General features: G+C 35.3%; 1 protein-coding gene and 3 non-coding genes across 5 annotated transcripts in view; all 4 read right to left on the reverse strand.

Moving 5' to 3' along the window:
* Window positions 1-16,325, reverse strand: part of tcaim (T cell activation inhibitor, mitochondrial) — a 25,746-nt gene extending 9,421 nt beyond the window's left edge. The window contains exons 1-6 of one of the 2 annotated variants that reach the window (XM_058647982.1): window positions 16,257-16,325; window positions 15,054-15,295; window positions 14,301-14,433; window positions 13,440-13,587; window positions 13,107-13,362; window positions 12,568-12,690 (exon numbers count right to left, since the gene is read on the reverse strand). In XM_058647982.1, coding sequence (XP_058503965.1) covers window positions 12,568-12,690; window positions 13,107-13,362; window positions 13,440-13,587; window positions 14,301-14,433; window positions 15,054-15,088 — 695 coding nt within the window. In that variant the 5' untranslated portion in view covers window positions 15,089-15,295; window positions 16,257-16,325. Of the gene's footprint in view, window positions 1-12,567; window positions 12,691-13,106; window positions 13,363-13,439; window positions 13,588-14,300; window positions 14,434-15,053; window positions 15,296-15,997; window positions 16,148-16,256 lie in introns of those variants that run through there. The other variant, XM_058647981.1, reaches the window with a different exon arrangement.
* Window positions 16,326-17,672: 1,347 nt separating this feature from the next.
* Window positions 17,673-17,836, reverse strand: LOC131472005 (U1 spliceosomal RNA). The gene has a single exon (XR_009242041.1). It is a non-coding gene; the product is annotated as a U1 spliceosomal RNA (small nuclear RNA).
* Window positions 17,837-18,640: 804 nt separating this feature from the next.
* LOC131472007 (U2 spliceosomal RNA) lies at window positions 18,641-18,831 on the reverse strand. Its single transcript, XR_009242043.1, has one exon. It is a non-coding gene; the product is annotated as a U2 spliceosomal RNA (small nuclear RNA).
* Window positions 18,832-20,986: 2,155 nt separating this feature from the next.
* On the reverse strand, window positions 20,987-21,150 carry LOC131472016 (U1 spliceosomal RNA). The gene has a single exon (XR_009242050.1). It is a non-coding gene; the product is annotated as a U1 spliceosomal RNA (small nuclear RNA).
* Between the last annotated feature and the right edge of the window lie 108 nt (window positions 21,151-21,258).

Genomic DNA, 21,258 nt, shown 5'->3' on the forward strand with positions numbered 1-21,258 from the left:
GACATACTATACTATGACTTTTGTTAAGTTATTTTGGACGACATACTATACTATGACTTTTTTTAGGTGATTTTGGACGACATACTATACTATGACTTTTTTGACTGATTTTGGACGACATACTATACTATGACTTTTTTTAGGTGATTTTGGACAACATACTATACTATGACTTTTTTGACTGATTTTGGACGACATACTATACTATGACTTTTTTTAGGTGATTTTGGACGACATACTATACCATGACTTTTTTTGGTGATTTTGGACGACATACTATATTATGACTTTTGTTAAGTTATTTTGGACGACATACTATACTATGACTTTTGTTAAGTTATTTCGGACGACATACTATACTATGACTTTTTTGACTGATTTTGGACGACATACTATACTATGACTTTTTTGGTGATTTTGAACGACATACTTTACTATGACGTTTTTGGTGATTTTGGACGACATACTATACTATGACTTTTTTGGACGACATACAATACTATGCCTTTTTTTAGATGATTTTGGACGACATACTATTATACTATGACTTTTTTTAGATGATTTTGGAAGACATACTATACTATGACTTTTTTTAAGTGATTTTGGACGACATACTATACTATGACTTTTTTTAAGTGATTTTGGACGACATACTATACTATGACTTTTTTGACTGATTTTGGACGACATACTATACTATGACTTTTTTTAGATGATTTTGGATGACATACTTTACTATGACTTTTTTAGATGATTTTGGACGACATACTATACTATGACTTTTTTAGATGATTTTGGACGACATACTATACTATGACTTTTTTGACTGATTTTGGACGACATAACATACTATGCCTTTTTTTAAGTGATTTTGGACGACAAACTATACTATGACTTTTTGGGTGATTTTGGACGACATACTATACAGTACTATGCCTTTTTTTGACTGATTTTGGACGACATACTATACTATGACCTTTTTTAGGTGATTTTGGACGACATACTATACTATGACTTTTTTGGTGATTTTGGACGACATAACATACTATGCCTTTTTTGGTGATTTTGGACGACATAACATACTATGCCTTTTTTTAAGTGATTTTGGACAACATACTATACTATGACTTTTTTGACTGATTTTGGACGACATACAATACTATGACTTTTTTTAGATGATTTTGGACGACATACTATACTATGACTTTTTTTAGATGATTTTGGACGACATACTATACTATGACTTTTTTGACTAATTTTGGACGACATACAATACTATGACTTTTTTGACTGATTTTGGACGACATACTATACTATGACTTTTTTAGGTGATTTTGGACGACATACTATACCATGACTCTTTTTGGTGATTTTGGACGACATACTATATTATGACTTTTGTTAAGTTATTTTGGACGACATACTATACTATGACTTTTGTGAAGTTATTTCGGACGACATACTATACTATGACTTTTTTGACTGATTTTGGACGACATACTATACTATGACTTTTTTGGTGATTTTGAACGACATACTTTACTATGACGTTTTTGGTGATTTTGGACGACATACTATACTATGACTTTTTTGGACGACATACAATACTATGACTTTTTTTAGATGATTTTGGACGACATACTATTATACTATGACTTTTTTTAGATGATTTTGGAAGACATACTATACTATGACTTTTTTGACTGATTTTGGACGACATACAATACTATGACTTTTTTTAGATGATTTTGGACGACATACTATACTATGACTTTTTTGACTGATTTTGGACGACATACTATACTATGACTTTTTTTAGATGATTTTGGATGACATACTATACTATGACTTTTTTAGATGATTTTGGACGACATACTATACTATGACTTTTTTGGTGATTTTGGACGACATAACATACTATGCCTTTTTTTAAGTGATTTTGGACAACATACTATACTATGACTTTTTTTAGATGATTTTGGACGACATACTATACTATGACTTTTTTTAGATGATTTTGGACGACATACTATACTATGACTTTTTTGACTGATTTTGGACGACATACAATACTATGACTTTTTTAGATGATTTTGGACGACATACTATACTATGACTTTTTTGACTAATTTTGGACGACATACAATACTATGACTTTTTTTAATGATTTTGGACGACATACTATACTGTGACTTTTTTGACTGATTTTGGACGACATACTATACTATGACTTTTTTTGGTGATTTTGGACGACATAGTATACTATGACTTTTTTGACTGATTTTGGACGACATACTATACTATGACTTTTTTGACTAATTTTGGACGACATACAATACTATGACTTTTTTGACTGATTTTGGACGACATACTATACTATGACTTTTGTTAAGTTATTTTGGACGACATAACTATACTATGACTTTTTTTAAGTGATTTTGGAAGACATACTATACTATGACTTTTGTTAAGTTATTTTGGACGACATACTATACTATGACTTTTGTTAAGTTATTTTGGACGACATACTATACTATGACTTTTTTTAGGTGATTTTGGACGACATACTATACTATGACTTTTTTGACTGATTTTGGACGACATACTATACTATGACTTTTTTTAGGTGATTTTGGACAACATACTATACTATGACTTTTTTGACTGATTTTGGACGACATACTATACTATGACTTTTTTTAGGTGATTTTGGACGACATACTATACCATGACTTTTTTTGGTGATTTTGGACGACATACTATATTATGACTTTTGTTAAGTTATTTTGGACGACATACTATACTATGACTTTTGTTAAGTTATTTCGGACGACATACTATACTATGACTTTTTTGACTGATTTTGGACGACATACTATACTATGACTTTTTTGGTGATTTTGAACGACATACTTTACTATGACGTTTTTGGTGATTTTGGACGACATACTATACTATGACTTTTTTGGACGACATACAATACTATGCCTTTTTTTAGATGATTTTGGACGACATACTATTATACTATGACTTTTTTTAGATGATTTTGGAAGACATACTATACTATGACTTTTTTGACTGATTTTGGACGACATACAATACTATGACTTTTTTTAGATGATTTTGGACGACATACTATACTATGACTTTTTTTAGATGATTTTGGACGACATACTATACTATGACTTTTTTTGACTGATTTTGGACGACATACAATACTATGACTTTTTTTAGATGATTTTGGACGACATACTATACTATGACTTTTTTTAGATGATTTTGGACGACATACTATACTATGACTTTTTTGACTAATTTTGGACGACATACAATACTATGACTTTTTTTAGATGATTTTGGACGACATACTATACTATGACTTTTTTTGGTGATTTTGGACGACATAGTATACTATGACTTTTTTCAGGTGATTTTGGACGGCATACTATACTATGACTTTTTTAAGTGATTTTGGACGACATACTATACTATGACTTTTGTTAAGTTATTTTGGACGACATACTATACTATGACTTTTTTGACTAATTTTGGACGACATACAATACTGTGACTTTTTTGACTGATTTTGGACGACATACTATACTATGACTTTTTTTGGTGATTTTGGACGACATAGTATACTATGACTTTTTTCAGGTGATTTTGGACGGCATACTATACTATGACTTTTTTAAGTGATTTTGGACGACATACTATACTATGACTTTTGTTAAGTTATTTTGGACGACATACTATACTATGACTTTTTTGACTGATTTTGGACGACATACAATACTATGACGTTTTTGGTGATTTTGGACGACATACTATACTATGACTTTTTTTGGTGATTTTGGACGACATACTATACTATGACTTTTGTTAAGTTATTTTGGACGACATACTATACTATGACTTTTGTTAAGTTATTTCGGACGACATACTATACTATGACTTTTTTGACTGATTTTGGACGACATACTATACTATGACGTTTTTGGTGATTTTGGACGACATACTATACTATGACTTTTTTTGGTGATTTTGGACGACATACTATACTATGACTTTTGTTAAGTTATTTTGGACGACATACTATACTATGACTTTTGTTAAGTTATTTCGGACGACATACAATACTATGACTTTTTTGACTGATTTTGGACGACATACTATACTATGACTTTTTTGGTGATTTTGAACGACATACTTTACTATGACGTTTTTGGTGATTTTGGACGACATACTATACTATGACTTTTTTGACTGATTTTGGACGACATTCTATACTATGACTTTTTTTTGGAGATTTTGGACGACATACTATACTATGACTTTTTTAAAGTGATTTTGGACGACATAATATACTTTGACTTTTTTGGTGATTTTGGACGACATACTATACTATGACCTTTTTTGGTGATTTTGGACGAGATACTATACTATGACTTTTTTTGGGTGATTTTGGATGACATACTATAATGACTTTTTTTGGAGATTTTGGACGACATACTATACTATTACTTTTTTTAAGTTATTTTGGACGACATACTATACTATGACTTTTTTGACTGATTCTGGACGACATAGTATACTATGACTTTTTTTTAGGTGATTTTGGACAACATACTATGACTTTTTTGACTGATTTTGGACAACATACTATACTATGCCTTTTTTTGCAGATTTTGGACGACATACTATACTATGACTTTGACTGATTTTGGACGACATACAATACTATGACTTTTTTTAAGTTATTTTGGACGGCATACTATACTATGACTTTGACTGATTTTGGACGACATACAATACTATGACTTTTTTTAAGTTATTTTGGACGGCATACTATACTATGACTTTTTTGGTGATTTTGGACGACATACTATACTATGACTTTTTTGACTGATTTTGGACGACATACTATACTATGACTTTTTTTAGGTGATTTTGGACAACATACTATACTATGACTTTTTTGACTGATTTTGGACGACATACAATACTATGACGTTTTTGGTGATTTTGGACGACATACTATACTATGACTTTTTTGGTGGTTTTGGACGACATACTATACTATGACATTTTTTAAGTGATTTTGGAAGACATACTATACTATGACTTTTGTTAAGTTATTTTTGGACGACATACTATACTATGACTTTTTTGACTGATTTTGGACGACATACTATACTATGACTTTTTTAGTGATTTTGGACGACATACTATACTATGACTTTTTTTGACTGATTTTGGACAACATACTATACTATGACTTTTTTTGACTGATTTTGGACGACATACTATACTATGACCTTTTTTGGTGATTTTGGACGAGATACTATACTATGACTTTTTTTGGGTGATTTTGGATGACATACTATAATGACTTTTTTTGGAGATTTTGGACGACATACTATACTATTACTTTGACTGATTTTGGACGACATACAATACTATGACTTTTTTTAAGTTATTTTGGACGACATACTATACTATGACTTTTTTGACTGATTTTGGACGACATACTATACTATGACTTTTTTTAGGTGATTTTGGACAACATACTATACTATGACTTTTTTGACTGATTTTGGACGACATACAATACTATGACGTTTTTGGTGATTTTGGACGACATACTATACTATGACTTTTTTGGTGGTTTTGGACGACATACTATACTATGACATTTTTTAAGTGATTTTGGAAGACATACTATACTATGACTTTTGTTAAGTTATTTTGGACGACATACTATACTATGACTTTTTTGACTGATTTTGGACGACATACTATACTATGACTTTTTTAGTGATTTTGGACGACATACTATACTATGACTTTTTTTGACTGATTTTGGACAACATACTATACTATGACTTTTTTTGACTGATTTTGGACGACATACTATACTATGACCTTTTTTGGTGATTTTGGACGAGATACTATACTATGACTTTTTTTGGGTGATTTTGGATGACATACTATAATGACTTTTTTTGGAGATTTTGGACGACATACTATACTATTACTTTTTTTAAGTTATTTTGGACGACATACTATACTATGACTTTTTTGACTGATTCTGGACGACATAGTATACTATGACTTTTTTTTAGGTGATTTTGGACAACATACTATACTATGACTTTTTTGACTGATTTTGGACAACATACTATACTATGCCTTTTTTTGCAGATTTTGGACGACATACTATACTATGACTTTTTTGGTGATTTTGGACGACATACAATACTATGACTTTTTTGGTGATTTTGGACGACATACTATACTATGACTTTTTTGACTGATTTTGGACGACATACTATACTATGACTTTTTTTAGGTGATTTTGGACAACATACTATACTATGACTTTTTTGACTGATTTTGGACGACATACAATACTATGACGTTTTTGGTGATTTTGGACGACATACTATACTATGACTTTTTTTGGTGGTTTTGGACGACATACTATACTATGACATTTTTTAAGTGATTTTGGAAGACATACTATACTATGACTTTTGTTAAGTTATTTTGGACGACATACTATACTATGACTTTTTTGACTGATTCTGGACGACATAGTATACTATGACTTTTTTTTAGGTGATTTTGGACAACATACTATACTATGACTTTTTTGACTGATTTTGGACAACATACTATACTATGCCTTTTTTTGCAGATTTTGGACGACATACTATACTATGACTTTGACTGATTTTGGACGACATACAATACTATGACTTTTTTGGTGATTTTGGACGACATACTATACTATGACTTTTTTGACTGATTTTGGACGACATACTATACTATGACTTTTTTTAGGTGATTTTGGACAACATACTATACTATGACTTTTTTGACTGATTTTGGACGACATACAATACTATGACGTTTTTGGTGATTTTGGACGACATACTATACTATGACTTTTTTTGGTGGTTTTGGACGACATACTATACTATGACATTTTTTAAGTGATTTTGGAAGACATACTATACTATGACTTTTGTTAAGTTATTTTGGACGACATACTATACTATGACTTTTGTTAAGTTATTTTGGACGACATACTATACAATGACTTTTTTGACTGATTTTGGACGACATACTATACTATGACTTTTTTAGTGATTTTGGACGACATACTATACTATGACTTTTTTTGACTGATTTTGGACAACATACTATACTATGACTTTTTTTGACTGATTTTGGACGACATACTATACTATGACTTTTTTTAAGTGATTTTGGAAGACATACTATACTATGACTTTTTTTAGATGATTTTGGACGACATACTATACTGTGACTTTTTTGACTGATTTTGGACGACATACTATACTATGACTTTTTTTGGTGATTTTGGACGACAAAGTATACTATGACTTTTTTGACTGATTTTGGACGACATACTATACTATGACTTTTTTTATGTGATTTTGGACGGCATACTATACTATGACTTTTTTAAGTGATTTTGGACGACATAGTATACTATGACTTTTTTTTAGGTGATTTTGGACAACATACTATGACTTTTTTGACTGATTTTGGACAACATACTATACTATGCCTTTTTTTGCAGATTTTGGACGACATACTATACTATGACTTTGACTGATTTTGGACGACATACAATACTATGACTTTTTTTAAGTTATTTTGGACGGCATACTATACTATGACTTTTTTGGTGATTTTGGACGACATACTATACTATGACTTTTTTGACTGATTTTGGACGACATACTATACTATGACTTTTTTTAGGTGATTTTGGACAACATACTATACTATAACTTTTTTGACTGATTTTGGACGACATACAATACTATGACGTTTTTGGTGATTTTGGACGACATACTATACTATGACTTTTTTTGGTGGTTTTGGACGACATACTATACTATGACATTTTTTAAGTGATTTTGGAAGACATACTATACTATGACTTTTGTTAAGTGATTTTGGACGACATACTATACTATGACTTTTTTTGACTGATTTTGGACAACATACTATACTATGACTTTTTTTGACTGATTTTGGACGACATACTATACTATGACTTTTTTTAAGTGATTTTGGAAGACATACTATACTATGACTTTTTTAAGTGATTTTGGACGACATACTATACTATGACTTTTTGACTGATTTTGGACGACATACCATACTATGACTTTTTTTGGTGATTTTGGACGACATACTATACAGTACTATGACTTTTTTTGGACAACATACTATACTATGACTTTTTTTAGATGATTTTGGAGAACATACTATATTATGACTTTTTTTTAAGTGATTTTGGACAACATACTATACTATGACTTTTGTTAAGTTATTTTGGACGACGCTAATGTGCACAAGTGAAATAATATTAAGAAAAAAAAGTTAGTGTTCGACTAATTTGCTTTTATGTCCAACTGTGAAATGCACTCCATTCTCTACAGTCACAGTCTAATGACAGTAAACAACTGTGACATTTTACACACAACCTTTGAAATGAATCTATGTTTATACTTTTAAGATAAGAACTACAAGTGGATCCTTTCAGCAGCTTGATGAAGGGTAAATGTTCGGCCAGCAGGTGGCAGCATTTCAATGAGAACATGAACGTTGATTAATTTCAGGTGGAGCTGCTCCTGCACAAAGCGACACTGATGTGAAGGCCATGGTATACTTTCCGTGACTTGGTACATTCCACTGTTCCCCTCTGTGTTGATATATTTGAAGCAGAAGCAGGCCGAGGACAGCGGAGACAAACATGTGGTCACTACTGTCTAAATGATCCACACATTTCTTAGATGTTCTGTTGACGTTCTGTTCATACCTGCTGTTAACATCCGACCTGAGGGATCCGATCACAGGTGTTCAGATTACACCTGCTAATGCTAATGTGACGTCACTGCTCCACATGTAAACACACACACCTTTCGTTTAATTTCTCTTCATATACAAATGATGTTGTTTTCTGATTGTAACAGAAAGACAAAGAATCCAGGAAATGTTAAGTGTTGATCAGTTGATCAGTGTTTCTCAACCTGGATATGATGATTCTCACATGTCTTTATTTTTATCCACAAACCAAAAAATATTCAGTTTTAATTATTTCTTTGTTATTATAATAATAATAATAAGCATATATCAGAGTGCAGTCATTAGTCATATCGGCAGACCTCGCACATATCCCATAAAACTTTTCAAAGCCAATATCAGCCCATAACGATAATATCGTGCATCCTGACACATTTCCATATCAGGTGTAAACTAACAACAAACTATTGTTTTTTTAAAGAATGAAATCATTCCTTTTGATAGTTGGAAGAAGCTCTTGCTGGTTTTCTGTATTCACTGTGGCTGTGGAACCTTAAACTATAAAGGAATTGAACCGTCAACATCAGGACTGAAAGGCAGCTCTCTAACCAGCTGAGCTAACTGTCCACATGCCTCCTCAGGTATTCTCAGACCAATTCACTCTTGTGTTGAATATTGTGCTTAAAAAGTTGCTTCAACCAAAATTGGAACCCCTGACCTCAGGAAGTCTAGTCTTTGACTAAACTATGTAAGCTATTTGTCCTGATGTAGAATCTCTTAAACGGACGTCTTTCAATAACAAATGACCCAAAAACACCAAAAAATGTATTTAAGAATGTCTGTGGCCACTCTAAATTGACCAACTGACCTAGTAAATCAGGCTGAGGTCTGTGAAGTCATGGGTAATCTACTATTGGAAGACTTCTAAAGGTGTGAGAGTAAATGTGTTGAATGGTTGTTTGTCTCTAAAACTCCATGCACGAAGATTTGTGTTCCAAGCGGGGTTTGAACCCTGGTCTTCTCGCTGCATAGGCAAGAGCACTAACCACTACACCAGCCGTGTAGCCCTGCGTCCTGCACAGATATTCTTAAATACTTCATCAGTGTTAAGTTTTTTGGCATTTTTGGGTCATCTGTTATTGAAAGATGTCCAACGTTTAAGAGATTCTATGCAAGGACAAATAGGTCACATGGTTTAAGACTAGAGTTCCTGAGGTCAGAAATTCAGAGACAGAGAGTAGATTGGTCTAAGAAAATCTGAGGCAGAGCGTGGACAGTTAGCTCAGCTGGTTAGAGAGCTGCCTTTCAGTCCTGACGTTGATGGTTCAATTCCTTTATACTTGAAGGTTTAAGGTTCCACAGCCAAAGTGGAGACTGAAAAACACCAAGAGCTTCTCCCAATTATCAAAAGGGTTCGTGGCGTGGAGGATTTGTTAGCAACCGCAAGTTGTGCCAGTCCGGCTGTGGCTGGTTCAAATCGACCTGGCCCCGGTGCGGGGGCCAAACTACGAGCACTCTCACTGCGATTGTAGTTGTGGTTGGGGCTGGGCTGTGTGTCCCCTGGCCTCCTACAAAGATAACAGAAGGGGGTTATACCATACCAAAAAAAATTGATAGGGGTTGACCTTATAGTTGTGTCCAGTAACTGCTGCTTAAAAATGATGAGCACATAAATTAGACTTCTGTGTGATTAATGTGTTGACATCATTTTTACATTGTTAAGTGAAAACTATGGACTAGTCATTGTGGCAACATTCAATCAATAAATACACTGACTCAATGACTCAAACGTGTCTCACATTCATTCACATTGGAATTTAATACATAAATGTCTCATTATTAAATGTGACATACATTCATTCATTAAAATGCCAAATTCATTTGATGTAAAAAAAACATATATAATTTCTTCACTATTTAATGCATTATTTCATGGTCCTGTGTTGCAGTAAATCATGAAATAATTCATTAAATAGTATTTAAGTAATTCTATATGGTTGTTGTTTTTTTTACATGAATTTGGTATTTGAATGAATGACATTTAATAAGACGTGTATGTATTTAATTCCAATGTGAATATAAAAACGATTAATCAAAATCAGTTAAATGTAAACGTTAGTGCTCTTTATTCAGAAAACATTTCAGGATCTGGTTATTATAGACACAGATTAAATGTTAAATATAAATATTTCAATATTTATCATCACAGTAACAGTGTTACACACATTAGTAGCTGTAAACACTCAGGTGCTTACTTATATCCTAAACATAAGGAGTAAACATTTATAATCATCACTTTAAAAGTTACATAGTTGTTTTTGGTGCCTATTAGATTCCCACATATATTAGTGTGTGTGTGTGTGTGAATGGGTGAATAAGAGGCATTAAATTAAAGCACTTTGTAGAAAGGCGCTTTATGAAGTTCAGTCCATTTCCTTTTATTAGTTTACGGGCAGATCTGCCACATCCAATATGGCGGACGCGCTGACGTAACGCAGCAACGGACCAACCTGCTCAAAGAGGCGTCTACGTATATATGTCTATGGTTTTAATGGTATAGTGAGATTTCTGACAGTTTATATTTGGATAGTTTACTAAATAATAATAAACTTTTTGACAGTATGAAGGCTGTTGTTGACGTCATACTATATAATTATATATTTGACACCAAGCCAGTTTGTTGAAAACAGATGCGTTGAAAACACACGTTTGCTATGGAGCAGTGACGTCACATTAGCAGCAGCTAACCTGCTACTGGCCAGACTAGATAGTCATTCTGAACAGTTTTAATGGTCTATTGACTGTTCTTTGAGGACATGTGGAGAATTTATATTTGAACGTTGTTGATGACATACTATAGTAGGAAATATTTGAGCGTGTTTGCTGTGGAGCAGTGACGTCACGTTAGCATTAGCAGGTGTAATCTGAACACCTGTGGTCGGATGTGAACTGCAGGTGTGAACAGAGCGTCAACAGAGAATCTAAGAAATGTGTGGGTCATTTTTAAGCAGCAGTTACCACACGTTTGTCCACATGTTTCTTCCCGCTGCTCCTCGTCCTTCTCCCGTTTCTTTCTCTGCGTAGAAGAAGCTCCGCCTCCGATAAAGGAAGTGGAACATTCCAAATAGATGGACTCAGAGGGGAGGAGTGGAATGTACCAAGTCATGGAAAGTACACAAAGGCTTTTAAATCAGTGTGTCTTTGTGCAGGAGCAGCTCCACCTGTAATTAATCAACGTTCATGTCCTCGCTGGACAAATATAATATAATATACAAGTTTTCCAGCTGTTAGTTTCACTTGACTAAAATAAATGTGAACCATACATGGCTGTAGAAAGAGAATGGTAGCCTATAATAGTGTATGATAATAAGTTTTTTGTTTTTTTTACATTATTATGCATGATAATAAGTTAGCACACTACTTTTATTTTGAGGTTGTTACATGCCACCTCCGCTTCCGGTCTGTCCGCCGTCATATTAATAAATGAGAAACAAAAAACGAAAAAGGGGTTTGCAAAAAACAAATTTGGGCTGTTACTTGGTTTTGTTTTTTTCGAGAAAAATCCATTTTTCCGTATTTGGTTCAATACAAAAACGAAAAGGGGGCACTGTTTCCATATTTTCGTATTTTGGTTTTGTCAGAAATACGTATTATACTTTAGTACCCTGACCAAATTTAACTTCAACAACTACAGTGTTGTTTCAAAACTCGCTAGAATACCTGATATCAGCCAGATCAAACTTGTGACAAAGTTCCTTCTTCAGTCGATTCAGCTCTTCTCTCAGAGGAAGACTAGCGTTGTGCTTCTTCGTCGCCTCAGGCTCATTATTTCTCAGCCACAAGCTGATAAAGAAAGGAAAACATGACTGTCGGTTACATTTGAAACAAACACACACACACACACAGGTATTCCTCAAAGATACTAAGCTGACTTCCATTCATTTGGACTGACTAAACAAAGTATTACCTTAACCAGCCTTAGCCCTAAACTTCCAGATCCTCAGAAATTAGGTTTTACCTCATTGGGACCAGGTTTTGACCAGAACTACTGGTCCTGACCAGGTCAGTGTTTATGGCAAATAAATGATTTCTTTGTTATGTGGAGCAAAGAAACCAGAAAATATTCACATGTAAGACACTGAAAAATCTGAGAAACTTGTTTTAATAGTTAAAAAACACTAAAAATTATCAGTTGCAGCCATGAAAGCAAGACCATGTGAAAATTGTGTTGCGTTGATGTGAACGTCGTAACTGTGTACCTGAGCGTCGGCTCCACTCTCCTGGCCTGCTGCAGCTCCTGCTCGGGGTCTCTGAAGCCAGTGAAGGTGTAGTAGGTCTTATCCCATTTGATAGGTCTGTAAAAGGGCACACCTGCCTCAGGTGGACTTTTAGATGCCTCTGCACTCGCCTTCAGACCCTTCATGTGCTCCACAGACAGGCTGCACGACTTTAACACGTTCATCACCGTGCTCAAGACATCGTTTGTGCGCAGGGTGAACTTCACAGACCGGAACCCTGAGAACCAGGTGGAGAGATTTTAGATTTGAAGAAAAAAAAAAAAAAAGTATGAGGGATATTAAGTGTGACTTTACCTGAGGTGAGGTCTGCCTGCATGTCACTGCTCTCCTTTGTGTCCCTGACATAAAAGGTGAGGTCCATTGGCTTAAGTGAGCGCAAGCCAGGCTTTTGCAGGTTTTCCAGATAGCCATTTAGTCTCTTTAAAGAATTCTCATTCACTTCCTGTAACACACAAAATTAAATAATTATACTGGTAAAGGGCCCCTGACCCACCCAAATGTAGTAAATACATAAGGTAGTAAAAGTATTTTGAACCTAGTAACTGGCATACTGAATCTGGACTTTATAAGCACACATGTATGAATTTCAATGCCATAAAACTTCTCAACGCAACAAGTTCTGAAGATTCAGATCATTTACACTCAATTTAACCTGACAGAGTTATGGAGAAAAAAAACACGATCTCCAACAAATAAGTTATACATGAACACAGATCCGTTTCAGCAACAGGGTGGACATGAAATGGTTACACTATTGTTTAGAAATATGCAAAAAAACGTCCGTATTGAAGTCAACAAGATGTCGATGGACTGGTGACCTGTTCAGGGCCCCAAACATCAAATTTGTTATTTGACTGAGGGCCCCGTACAGACATCAGGGGTGGATAACATAAAACAATTACACCCTTAAAATGATTTAAGGGTGTATATCACATCATAACCAGTGTTATTTGGCTTCAGGGCCCTAATAATCTCCACGGTATGTTTAGGTGTGTGGGTCTGCTGCTAATAAACATGCACACACACAAACACATCAACTACCTTCAATAACCCTAATAAGAGCCAAGTGACCATTCTAACTTTAGATTAGTTTCAGATACAGTACATCACAACATTTATTTGCTAAAACCATTCGTGGATACAAAAGCTACGTACCCGCTCTCTTGGATGTTGGCCGAAGAAGTCTGGGTGAACGGCGAAATAAAACGGTCTGAGTGCGTTGACGGTGTCCGCCCCTGACAGAAGTCTCTGCTGGACTAAACACATGACCGCGCGCTTCTTCTCCGACCTGGAGGTTAAAACATTCAGACGTTACATATGGTGTAATAGAGGCTGCACTAACTAACGATTGTTTTCTCATTCAGGTGTTGATTAATTTCCTCTAATAATTGATTAGTTGTTTGGTCCATAAAATGTCAGAAAGTGTTGAAATTGTTCCCAAAGAGCTTGTTTTAATGATCTAAAAAAATAAGAAAGAACAGTCAAACCAATTAATTGATTGCTATTAACAGTTGATGATTAATTTAGTAATTGATTATTTCCATTTTGAGTAAAGAAGCCAAGCATCAAGTGTTCAACACAGATCCGATTTTAACTGAAGTTAGTTACTGGTGCACTGAAAAAAAATTCTGTCTGTTTCTATCATCATCTCCTCACTTTATTTGGTTTTAGTTTCAATTCACTGCACTTAGTGATGTAATCTATTTTTAAGCATTACATCGCAACCGTTCAAAAGATTTAGATATGTCTGTCCAGCACTGCACCACAGATACAACAGTGATGAATAAACCCTAACACTTTTGACTCTTCATCCAGCATCACTGTGTCATTAGCAGATGTTGCTTGCACACACACGCACAGGGACACACTTGTATCATCGTCACACTCAGCATGTGAGAATGGTGTTACCTGAAGGTGCACCGCAGAAGCAGCTTCACAGACATTGTTGGCACTGCTTGTCAAGAGATACGCGTTAACTCATGGCCTCTGTCAAAGCCGCTGTTGACCTGCCGTCAAAAGGAAGTGACATCTTCATCATCATACTGTACCAAGTTTGTAGCAGTAACATAGTGAGTGGAGAGAGGACTTGTTGAGTAAAGTTGAAGACGTTTCACTTCTCATCCAAGAGGCTTCTTCAGTTCTATTCAGTTCTATTTGGTGGAAAAAAACATATATTTAACCTCTTGAGGCTTTTTCTAGAGTCACTGAACAGTGGGTCAGAGGGGTCTTCGACGTCAACTTATTCAAACGGTATAATCAATTATAAAATCAATTGACGATTCATTTAGTAATCAATTAATAGTCAAATAATCTTTGCAGCTCTCAACTATAATGCACACAAATGTTTTAAGGCTTAACAATTACTTTAATAATTGATTGACTCTTATAATTATTTTCTCCATTAATCAGTACTTGTTTGGTCCAAATGAAGAAACATTTGGAAAAATATAGATGTTCTCAAATGTCGTGTTTTGTCCACAAACCAAAAATATTCCATTTTAATTATTCCTTTGTCATGGAGCAAAGAAACTAGAAAATATTCACATTTAAGAATTTGAAAAGTTTATTTTATTTTATTTCAAAATAGTTGATGATTAATTTAGTAATCGAGTAATATTCGATTAATCGTTGCAGCCCTCCTGTGTTTATACCCGAGTCTGTGACCCGGACTGTACAGCTGTTACCATGGTGACCGTGTACAGTTAAAGAAAAAAAAAAAACCGTAATATTCACAAAATAAGCAAGTTTGTTAGCAGTTACATTAGCTAGCGACAGGCTTCAGTCCGCGATGGCAGCGCGTAGCTCTTGTAGCTATAGCAACAATATACTGTAGTTTGTTCGACAACATTCACAGTTAAATGTTCACAGCTCACTGACACGTAACCTTCCTGTAGAGGTCAGTGTACGTCTGTGCTGCCAAGTTTCACACAGCAGTGGAAGCTCCACTTCCACTGCTGTGGCTAACGGTGAAGCTAATAGTGTAGCTGTGAGACTGAGGCTGTAAACAGCTGCTGTCGCCGTCACATCGCCACACTTTACTGTACTTACTCATCAATGACTGCGTGTGTAGTTGTGTTGTTGTGTTATTGTGTAGTGTAGCTGTGCCCTCACCACCAGTGCTGCTGTTCACGTCCGCCTCTTCTTCTCTCTTCATTGTTTCCTCGTCTTCTTAACCTGCGGCTCTCTACCGCCCCCAGCTGGTTCAGAGACGCGGCCAGTCACAGAAGTGCGTTACTCAGTTCAATGTAAAAAAGAAATAGTACTAATAATACCACTACTCAGAGGTGGAAAGAGTACTGAAATATTCTACTCAAGTACAAATACTGGTCTGCAAATGAACTCAAATAAAAAAAAAAAATAGCTTAAATGTACTGTACAGTAAAAGTTACTTAGTTACCTTTTTTTTTAACAAGATTGGGGTTCTTTCTTGTGTCATGCAAAAAGGACAAGGGGACACAAATCTCACATGAATTGTTTTTAATTAAAGGCAAACTAAAACAAAATAAAATATGTACACAAATAATGTATCAGTCAACATGGGTCAAAGGTCACAAATGCTCTAACTTTCTTACTCACTCAGGGAACTTAATGAGTGCCTATTCACCTGTCCAGGGTGTAGCCCCTCACCTTTTGCCCTATGTCAGCTAGGATTGGCACCAGCAACCCTTATGTGGAGGATAAAGCGGAGGAAGATTAAGATACTCAGATTACATGTGGAATTAAAATGAGAGTTGCTTATTGAACAATTTGTACAACACAAATTAAATTTTCTAAGTTTTATTCTCATTCAAGCACACAATATCAAAAACCATGATCAAGAAAAAGCCATGAAAATAACCCCAATCAATAATCAATGTCCACATTTATAGAATATACCATGTGCAGTGTGGACTATTTATGCACATAAAGGAGTTACAACTGTGCTAATATAGCAGGAACATCACAATAAAAAATATATACAATTAAATTCTAAAGTACTGTACATAATCCCACATCCAATCTCAGAAAAACAAACACAATGTAATCTAATCCAAATGGGACCAAATTGAATGAATGACATGTAAAAAATAATTAGTTATTAAGCACATTTTGGCCCAGTCTAGATTGAAGTATTAAAAACGTCACAATAAATAGAAAATATGATTCTAATCTGACATTAATATGTTTGTGTCTGTTAAATTATGGGTCTGTTTATTAATCCTCCCAAAGGGATTAATAAAGTCGTCTGTCTGTCTGTCTTTTAATAAACAAAGCAACATGCTATTAATCCCAAACTATAACATCATTTTATGTTCATGTTTATGAAAGGCTCATACCTCATGATATAAGTGAAATGGTCCAACAACGAATATGAATTAAATTACTGACAATACTGACTCAATAGTGATGTTGTTGTAGGTGTTCCTCCTAGGAACTACTTCTAACACATATGAGAGGTGAATAATGATATTTACTAAATTTATAGCGTCTACGGCTGATGCTGATTATAATCATATAATACCTAAGAATATTGTTTGACATATAGATGAGGGGAGAGCGCGAACGCAGTCCCCCACTACCACAAATTATGCAGTCGAGATTCTCGCATTTGGAGAATTCGCAGAAGTCAGCAAAGTCGGAGTGCAATGACTAAGCCTCGCCCTGGGTGAACCACCTTCTTGATCATGGTATCTCCCCTGCCAGGTAAGTATGAGTTGCTAGCGTTTCACACACGTTACTGTATTACACACACACCATGATCACTGACGGTGATGAAAACAATAAATAATAAAAAACCACAACCTTAAGAAGCAGCGACTATGAAGAAATTAAATACTGATCAAATTATTTGTAAAAAACTAAATATATTATGAACATTATATATATTTTGTTAAAATAAAATGTGCCATGATGCACTGTGGCAAATACGTACGGAAGTCCGACCTAAAGTCGCCTATTTGCTGTTATTTAACGCTTAAAAGCGAATGATAATCAAACTGTATTTGAAATATAAAACACAACGTTAAATCAAATTGTGACAGAAATTCTGACAAAAAGAACAAAAAACATGTGAATTTGTGAGAAAAGTACAAAAACTTGACAACGTACATTCCCCCTTCGTTTCCCGTTTATGTGTCCACTAACGATGGGTAATAGTGACTACTGCCACCTACTGTTCTGGGAGTTCAACAACACCGTTTCTTCTATAACTTTTTTCGATGTCTACTTCAATGGTGGGAGCAATACATTTTAAACTACAAAAAAGTGTTGCATGTGTATTCATGTGCACAAATCATATACACGACATCTGAGTGCGTAATGTATGAATTGAACTAGACAAAGAGGAAAAGAATCATATAAACATCGACGGTAGTATGCAGAGATCAACACACGTTAGGTATTCTAAAGTAAGGATCACTAATCGGTACAGCAATGTTAGAGTATACCATAACAACAGACATAACAGAATAAAACGTACTCAGTGTGACAGAATATTAATTTCCTTAGACATCATTAGGGGGTGCACCGTTCCTGGAGATACTGCAATACCAGGTCGATGCGCGGAGTGGACGGAGCAAGCCCCTATTCCATCTCCCAATTCCAAAAATCAATTTAATATATGGTCCCCGGGTAGGGGACGTATCAGATATTAAACTGATAAGAACAGATACTACACTTGATCTTAGCCAAAAGGCCGAGAAGCGATAACTATACTCTTGCAGAGGCAACATAGTCATTCTCGGCACAGTCCTTTTCACTCAGAGGTCACACGCGCGTTCAAAGTACGCGTCTATGGACAATCGCTTCATCGTCAACAACACAACACACATTCATCGAACACGCTGTCGAAAAATGTCGAGATCGCTACATTTTAGATTCATTTGAAGAAACAACGTTGGGTCCCGGACTTTGCCGGGTCACGTGATACTCTCTTAACCAATATGAATGTATAGTAAGCTAAATCACCCCATGGTGAAACTCATAAATGATTATCTCTTCTTAAATTAAAATATTTTGTACACAGGTCAACTATTTTGGAATGCCTACTATACTAATTCCTGATATTATTTTCACTTTGGTCCGTTTTCATTGATAAATCATTACACATTTGTTCAGCTGTGAAGTAGATAATTCATCTGGGACACAGTGTAAGTGTGACTGACTAAAAATAAATGACCAGTGACAAGCTTATTTTCAATGGTTTTATTTTAGTTTATTATTTTTTTTTACACACATAAGGCAGATTAGAGATGCTGCACAGACAACAAAAAAATCAATACAGAGACAAATAAAAAAAAAACATCAATAAAAAGCAGAAAAAAGAAACAAAACAGCACACAAGAAACACAGCTTCCCGAGCTGCACAGAAGGAAACACTGTTCAGTGGTTTGCAAGCTTACACGCTGTCTGCATAGCTCCAGGAAGGTGGGAGAGAGTGTCCCAGCTTTTCCCCAGCTTTTATGCACTCTGTCTGATGGCTGAACTGGAGGCACCTGTGGAAAAAAGCAGACTGGGCGGAGCCAAAAAGCACACACAGGGAAAAGAGATGTCTCACTCAGCACCCTGGCACGTAACAGTTACAGTGATTAAAAAAAAGAATTTACTTATTGATTACAAATCACTGCTGTCCACATTTACGGGCTATACCATATGCGATGTAGGCTATTATGCACATCTAATCTCACACAAACATGTTTTTAATCAAACAAAACACAATGTCATTGATAACCAAACAGCACCAAAACTATAACATATTAAAGAATGACAAGAATTAAGTAGCGTTTCCTTATACAGAGCTTTTTTAATCAGACACCATTTTTGGCATACATAAAATGCTGATTCAATGCTGATTCAAATCACACAAATAACTTGAACAGTAAGTTAAATATTCTAATATGGAATATGAATTCAAACATTGACATTTTTGATGTTCTGGCTGTTCCTCCTGCTGACAGCAAAGAGGGCATTGTGAAGCCTGCCCTAAAGGGAAGAGCATGTTCACGACACATAACACTTCACTAGAGGTCTACAATGGAGACACTTCATTGTAAGTAGTGATGTGACGTTCCGTTTCGAGGCTTCCAAGCGTGTGCCGAGTAGGGGAGGGGGCGTTTCCGCGATGCGCGTATCGAGGCTTGCTTCATTTAGGGGAGGAGCCAAAAATGATGACGCCCGAAGCCTCGCTGCCCGGCTGTACCACGTGATTGCTTCGTGAAGTGGTTCAGATTTTGTGCCTGGTTTTACAGCTATATAGACCCCTCAGGCTCCATTCAAAATGTAGGTTTTTGAGAGTTTGGATAGTTTGGATACTACAGTAGTTTGGATAGCGTTTATATAGTTTGGAGAGTATAGGGAGAGAGAGAGATTTAGGAGAGTGAGGAGAGTAGGATAGGTGATATAGGATGGAGCCAGCGAGGCTCATCATTGTCCAAGTTACACAAGCATAATCTTTCCCCTTTTCCTAGTTCCACAAGCACTTTCACTGTCCTCTGCCTGATTACGCCCATGACATTTTGAGAAAAACATTGCACAACCTGCCATATTATGATATTACCATTTTGGGAAGATTTACACACACAGAATACATTCAAACAATGTGTTAAACACATATGTACAGAAATTATTTGGTCATACAGTTTTTGTAATTCATAGTCATTTCTAACAGACACAAAAATTCAATTAATCACACATTATGTGGTTCGGATACAGCTGCCTGTGATTATACACTTGGCCAGTAGGCGGTTTCGTGTGCACATGAAGCTTCGAGAATCGTACCCTTTCCCGAGCCAATTGGCTCGATGCCTCATGAGACTTCATTTCACCAATACTATAATTATAAGTATTGCTTTACACATGTTGATGAGGGGAGAGCGCGAACGCAGTCCCCCACTACCACAAATTATGCAGTCGAGATTCTCGCATTTGGAGAATTCGCAGAAGTCAGCAAAGTCGGAGTGCAATGACTAAGCCTCGCCCTGGGTGAACCACCTTCTTGATCATGGTATCTCCCCTGCCAGGTAAGTATGAGTTGCTAGCGTTTCACACACGTTACTGTATCACACACACACCATGATCACTGACGGTGATGAAAACAATAAATAATAAAAAAACACAACCTTAAGAAGCAGCGGCT

The sequence above is a fragment of the Solea solea genome, chromosome 13, assembly GCF_958295425.1.
Source record: "Solea solea chromosome 13, fSolSol10.1, whole genome shotgun sequence".
NCBI lineage: Eukaryota > Metazoa > Chordata > Actinopteri > Pleuronectiformes > Soleidae > Solea > Solea solea.